A 6,801-nucleotide genomic window follows, 5' to 3' on the forward strand; every position below is an offset into this window, starting at 1 on the left:
GCCCTTAAAATTTAATGTAATTACTTAGACTGTTAGGATTAATTCAGCCATGGTGATTTTCTCATTGGGGATTGAGCAAAATTCTAGGTGGGTGGGCTTAACCCTTAAGGATGGGTGTGTCAGCCTTGTCAAGATTTTGGCCCCCGTCTCTTATCTTTTTCTCTTTTATTCTTTGCCGCTTCACTTGTGCTCTATTGAGAATAGACGATGAGAAGATTTTAAAGGAACTGAAGATGCATTGAAGAAGAGGAGTGTCATTCATTTGGAGTTCGAGTATATAATTTTAGAAGTTGGTCATTTGAATAACTTCAATTTTCTTTTCTTAGAAATCATGTGTTGTTTTTTTGTGTACTGCTCAATATGATCATCATTTTATGGCAATCTTGGTGATTCCTATTCCGATAAAATCAGTCTAAACTATGGAAGCAATCAATGGTATTAGAGCAAGGCTTTTGAGTTGTCATTGATTTGAATGACCACAAAAGTATTTTTTTAGATATGACTTACCAACAAAGATTGACCTGAAGGGCACAAAGAATTGTATACTAGGGAAACATGCGCCATGCAAAGGATGAACAAGATGTGTAGGTACTGTGCAGAGTGCCCGTGGCTCATGAGATGCGTCGATAGTGTGCGCGACACACAAATGGGGGCTGAGATAACCTGGTAGTGTGGGTTGGGTGCATGTTGGGGACCCAAAGGTTTTGAGGATTCCCATAGCTTTTGTGTGAGTGTAGGGCTCATTGGTGTGTTGTAAGCTCTTGAGAGAGCTTTGGGATATGAGACGTGATCGAGGAGAGCTATGGGAGTCTATTGGGGCGTGTAATGTGTCCCCTCCCAAGGCAAAGCGCATGGCATGCATACAAAGTACTTTATAGGAGGTGAACCACATGCAAGGGCATCGAAAAAAACATGGGTGCATACACACGCAATGATTGAATTGCGAGTGATGTGCTTCCACACAATTGTCGCATCGCGCGAGTGCATAGGCAACATATAATAGGGAGGCACACGACACAAAGATTTGGGAGTGTGAGCGATATGCTCATAAGCCCAACTTGTCGCACATAGGACATGTGTTTCACTTGGTTTTGCATATGTGTCATTGATAGTGCAAATGGAGTGGAAACATACTAAACATGTTAGTAAAATTAGTGGCATACAAGCTAATCATCTATGATAAATTTTGTATTCATCTTATCGAACGTGCTTTCATTATTTCGACATTTGGAAATGTGTTATTAGTGAACTCCTTGAATGTGTTGCATTTCGAGTTAATTATAAAGATGTATAATATAGGAATCACTTGATTTAAGGACATAGTCTAAATATTCATCTCCCCACTTAAATAATGTAGTAAAAACAAACATTGGAAGAAGCACCAATTGGTTGACATGTAGATCCCAATAGATGTCCACAGACTAAGATGTCATCGTAACCTAACCATGGGTTGTTTTACCAAGCAGGGCTAATGATCAATTAGGCCCAATAAATGGGAATAATTGATCTCTATTATGAAGCCCCCTAAGAGCATAATGTAGTTGACTGGCCCGATTAATGAGATTGATGAAGCCTTGTTATTGGGCCCAATTTAGGCCTCAACAAAAGGGCCATTTTTTTGCTACTTAAGATCGATCTTGACAAGCTCATGGCCTAATTTTCAAGCCAACTTCAGCTCAGCTATGGAGCGCCAATCTGGGCCCATTTTGGGCCATTCTGGCCTCATTCTGGCCTGTTTCAGCCTTGTTCTTACTGGCGCTAGCGTTTCCCCGAACGTTGGCCCAATTTTGGCCCTCCAGAGGCCCGGTTTTGGCCTCCCATTTTCTCTCTCCTCGCACGGGTCGATTTGGGGCCAATTTGGCCCATTTTGGCCCCTTTCAGGCCTGTTAGAGACCCCTTTGTTTCTCCATATCAGGCCACTAAAAGGCCAAATTCATGCCAATTTTTGGGCATATTCTGAGCCCATTTAAGGGCACTTTCTCCTAGCCCACTTTCGGGCACTTCTCTGGCCCATCTCAACCCTTTCTTCTAGCCCACTTTCGGGCACTTCTCTGGCCCATCTTGGCCCCTTCTCCTAAATCACTTTTGGGCACTTCTCTAGCCCATCCTTGGCAATTTTCTAGCCTATCTTTGGGCCATTCTTGGTCACGCTCACGTTGAAAATCATCCATGCTCCAACTTGTAAGGGAGTGAGCTCAAGGTGAAATCATCCATGCTCCATCTTGTGGGGGAGTGTAAGAAGACAACGTCCATTAGGAGAATGGCACTCTTGTAATATCTTTCTCATTACCCTTTATATTCCCGACTTTTCATATTCATGGGCCTCTAGATAAGGCAATGTATCCCTTTCCCTACCATACACAAAGGTATGAATCAGCGCCCTATTGTAGATGAAGGCGTGTGATTGTTCGCTGGTCTTCAGGGGAAGATCAAAGGCCCTCTGATTGATTGGGGGATGGAAGATCATCGACGACCCTTGATCTTTCGGCGCTAGAGGTGACACGTCAGTGGAAGGGGTAGAGGTACCCTTCCGACTATCTAAGAATGGTGAATTTAGCAGCGGCAACAACGGATTCAAATGGTGGCTATCCAACGGCTCTATGGAAGTAGCAGAGGGTTGTGATCAGACAGTAATGACAAAAAGTTGATCAACCAGAACGGATTGAATTGGCAGCTGTGTGTCTCGTGCGATGGGCATCGGTGAAGCAAGGGTGCCCTAAGGTACCTAAGTGGATAGGCCCAAAAAGACATCAACGCCCCATTTATTTCCTCAAATTACACAATTCAATAAACAATCATGGGAAGGTCGAATCAAACATGGGAGGGTCTTCTAAAAGTCCAAACACACACACACACACAACATAAACTAAAACTTATAATAAACAACAACAAAGATAAAGTTAACCTTTAGGACGGCCGGTTTACTAAACCGGGTACTTGACGTCCGGGTCTTTCAAATCAGCTCTAGCTTTACAACACAGTTGCGATAGGAGTTGTGCTTCTAGATGGTCCCCGCTCAAATCTGATCAAGCCTCACTCTAGAGCTTTTCTTGTTTCTTTGCACTGAATAAGTCATTATGGTTTTTTTTCCTATTTGCCATGTGAGATCTTAGTCCCATATGGAACATTTTTATTGTTGCTCGCATCTTTCCTCCTATAAAACGAAGGAATCTTCTCTCATTTTCCTTATTGCAATTTTCAAATATTTGAGGCGGGCCTTTTTCTTATTGGGCCTACTACAAGGAGATTTTATAATTTGTGAAATTGACATGCATTTCTTGTGTGACAATATCCAAATTAGTCTTATCCCTTGGATTTTTTTAATTAGTTTCTTAATTGAAACTTTTGCAACATTCAATTGGAGTTTATAATTCCATTGCATTTGCATAGTAATCCTCTTCCACCTTTTGTGAGGCTTATAGAAGATAGGATGTATTGATTGATCTCACTTCCGAGGTAAATCTTGCATCAGTACTGATGATTTTCCACTCTCACAAGCAAGTTGATTTTACCTGAATTGAAATACACACTAAAAACACAAAGTAGATAATTATTTAATCTTTATTTTGGTCTTATTAAGACATCGCATCCACATGGAGCTTTTATTCAGCCAACTCAACTTTCTGAGGCTACATAACATCAAACTGAAGGGGGGAATGAAAAATAAATTCAACATCATATGGTCTTGCCGGCCATCCATCGTCTAACAAGAGCTGTATTTTCCCTTAACTTTGTGTAGGAAACTACATGTCCAGCGCCCTGAAAAAGTTTACTGATAAATATGAATTGATATTCGTCATGAACAAACTTGAGCTGAAGCATGAAAAATGTTCTAAATTCTTAACCTTGACTGTCGCAAACGTCAAATTATTTGCATAAGTTCTTTTATACCTGAATTCAGGAGCATATCAATTGTCAATGAGCTGAAAATCAAGTAAAATAAAAATTTGCGTGCAAGAGCAGACCCAGCAACTTGATTATCAACAAACCACGGCTCCCAATCATCAATGATGGAGGAGTTTAGGGTTTTTATCCATGCTAGTGTTCCACGAAAGTTAGCCATCTGATCATAGTCGCCACTGTTTTATAAAGAACTGATTATTTCCATTGAAATATTCTACCCACAACTACTATACTTTCAAAGGCAGCAATGCTCTGACCTGTACACCAAAGCTCGCAATCTCCTCTTCATTATTTTCTGATAATATGGGACTGCACTGCTGATGTCTATAATGTAAGAATCCCCCAAGTCCAAATCACATGTATGGAATTCATGGGCATGTTCCTGTTGGGCAGTTAGACACATCACTCTTTGATGCTTCATAATGATCTAGGGCTCTCATGGAGTTAGACGCCATACCTTGCGTACCCCTAGAGCTTCTCTTACTGGGCCACTGTCGGCCCATACCTTGGCTGGAAATTGTACATCAACCTTGACAATGGGTTGAATTATTGTCTAGAATGGTAATAAAACAAGAGAGAGGGGGAGAGAGAGAGCTCACCTCACACCCTGCATATGGATTTTTCTCTAAAAAATGACGGGTGCCCTTAACGCCCAAGAGATATCTGTCTGATTTTGTATATTGTTCAATCTTTGGGCATACCATTTCACCCACAGCTTGCAGAATATGTCCCTTGTCCAATCTATCTATGTTCTGCACTTCAAAAACTTCCAACAGTAAGTGAAGCTTAAAATTTAAGCAGTAAGACTTAATTAAAAAAAAAAAACATATCTACCCTATGCAATTTGTCTAGGCACTCCTTGCATTTGGCATTCCTAGGAGTGACATAGTCTCCCTTGCAGCTTTTCTTTGTTTCCTGAAATTTTCACAAGATTATTTTTTCCATAAACAAATAAGATTTTAGAGAGAAATAAATCCAGAATTGATATGATTTACCTCAAACATCTCATCGGAAATGAGGCCCATCCCGTGAGAATATTCTACCAGAGTCCCCGCATCATAAGGCAAATCGTTAGTGATCGGGTTTCCAACTACAAATCCCTGAAGAACTCGCACCACACAGAGCAGAATAAATATTGCAATATTTTTTTAATTTTTGTAGAAATTAATAATATATATTTTAAAATTATACTTTTCCCACTAGCTTACCTTGATATTGATAAAGGGTTGCATTCCCGCATCATTTCCTAATAAAAAAAAAAATTTAATAACTTGCTTTAAAAGAAAAAGGAGAACTGTCCATGAGAAAATATGAGAGAGAGAGAAGGATACCTGTTATTAAGTCATGGATCATGATCGGAGCAACCTTTCCACCGTAAGAGTCGCCGCCGACGTAGAAGTGATTGGAGAGGAACTCCGGATGATCCACGAACCACTGCGCCGAACAAAAATAAATTTTTATTATTAAAGCGAAAATTCATAACGGGTATGATTATTTTTCCCTAAAGCTGTCACCTTTCTAGTGAATATATCAAGATGCTTAGACGTTATGGTGTCTCTCAGGACTCTTGCGCCGTTGATGTTGGAATAAGAAAATCCGGAGCCAACAGGGGAATCCACAAAAATAACGCTACAAAACTGTAAAACAAAAGGATAGAGAGAGAAAGTCTAAATATGAGCTCATTGTAGAGAGAGAGAGAATGAGACGAACTTCTTGCCTTAGTCCACGAATTCTCCTCCAAGCGCAAAACAGGTTGACTTCCGATATCTGAAAAGTTGAATTCCGCATAGAACGGCCCTACAAGATTCGGATATGTAGAGTAAGAATTCAAGAAACCCACTTCGAATCTAAGTTCGGATCAAATCCGAGAGGAAAATTTCAGCCAACCAAATCCATTAATGAATTTTCCGAATCCCGAGCAGCCGGGACCTCCGATAAGCCAAAGCAAGATTGGGTCTTCAGCCGGGTTTCTCTCGGACTTTACGAAAGTGTAGAACAGATTTGCGTTCTGCAACTCGTTCACCTCCACGTACCTGAAATATATGTTTCCTGCAAAAATCAACGGAAAAAAAGACAGAAGATTCAAATGATAGAGTACCCGGCTTCCAATTCGAAGGGGAGGCGGCCATCGTATCCCGGCAAGTAGTCGATTGTTTTTTTCCCGGACGCCCATCCGACGACAAGAAGCGATACGAAAAAGGAAGGAAATTTCTCCATGAGAATAATCCGAAGATACGACGCTACCCGTGGAGCGAGATCTAAGACTGGCGGGATGAGTACTTGAAAGTAGGCGTAGGTGGAGGGTGTGACGGAGAGAGCATCCACGGTGAACAGAAATTGTCGGCATGCGCGTGTCTCTCTCTCTCTCCATAGTAACGACAAGCACATAGTGACGGCTGAGATGGTTCAGCTCACATTAATAACCAACTTGCCATGATGCCGTCCACTTTGAATCGGATGACTCTTATTGAAACAGAATCAAAACTAACAGTCTCCTCCTTGATTCTGGTCTCCTTCCTTGATCGGCATTACTCCTATTTCTTCTTGTAGATTGATGAAAAGGATTTCGACTAAGTTCAATTGCAGACATATTGGCAACATATATTTTGACCGGAGTTTGTTTCCTCTGTCCAATCTCTGCTATCAAATAGACATGGTCGTGCCGTGCGGTGCGAAAATTCGCATCGAGTGTGCGAATTTTCGCACGCACAAATTGGGCTGTGCGGTGTGCAGTGCGCTTTTGTGCGCAAAAGCGCACCGCACACCGCACTTATTCGCACGTTGAAGAGGGTGGGGGAGGGGGGAGGGCCATGGTCGTCGGCGGCGAGTAGGAAGGCGAGGCCGCCGACGATGGTCGCAGGCTGCCGGTGGGAAGGGGGGGAGGGGGTGGACGCGGGC

General features: G+C 41.9%; 1 protein-coding gene across 1 annotated transcript; it reads right to left on the reverse strand.

Annotated features, from left to right (window-relative positions):
- Nucleotides 1-3,523: 3,523 nt before the first annotated feature.
- LOC144711009 (serine carboxypeptidase-like 11) lies at nt 3,524-6,442 on the reverse strand. The gene is made up of 14 exons (XM_078584901.1): nt 6,002-6,442; nt 5,791-5,936; nt 5,621-5,700; nt 5,418-5,540; nt 5,235-5,337; nt 5,112-5,149; nt 4,899-5,003; nt 4,738-4,818; nt 4,503-4,655; nt 4,361-4,432; nt 4,161-4,285; nt 3,966-4,079; nt 3,846-3,891; nt 3,524-3,759 (listed from the first exon to the last, which is right to left on the reverse strand). Exons 1-14 carry the CDS (start codon nt 6,289-6,291, stop codon nt 3,676-3,678), a joined length of 1,560 nt encoding a protein of 519 aa, XP_078441027.1. The 5' UTR covers nt 6,292-6,442; the 3' UTR covers nt 3,524-3,675.
- Nucleotides 6,443-6,801: the final 359 nt, after the last annotated feature.

This window comes from Wolffia australiana, chromosome 13 (genome assembly GCF_029677425.1).
Source record: "Wolffia australiana isolate 7733 chromosome 13, ASM2967742v1".
NCBI lineage: Eukaryota > Viridiplantae > Streptophyta > Magnoliopsida > Alismatales > Araceae > Wolffia > Wolffia australiana.

What these genes read in the sequence shown, in the direction of transcription:
- LOC144711009 (XM_078584901.1), bottom strand. Translation starts at nt 6,291, where the DNA reads ATGTGCTTGTCGTTACTATGGAGAGAGAGAGAGACACGCGCATGCCGA. An exon ending in GATCCATGACTTAATAACAG is followed by an intron (nt 5,150 to 5,234) that starts GTATCCTTCTCT and finishes TTTTTTTATTAG; the next exon opens with GAAATGATGCGGGAATGCAA. An exon ending in TTGCGAGCTTTGGTGTACAG is followed by an intron (nt 4,080 to 4,160) that starts GTCAGAGCATTG and finishes TTTATAAAACAG; the next exon opens with TGGCGACTATGATCAGATGG.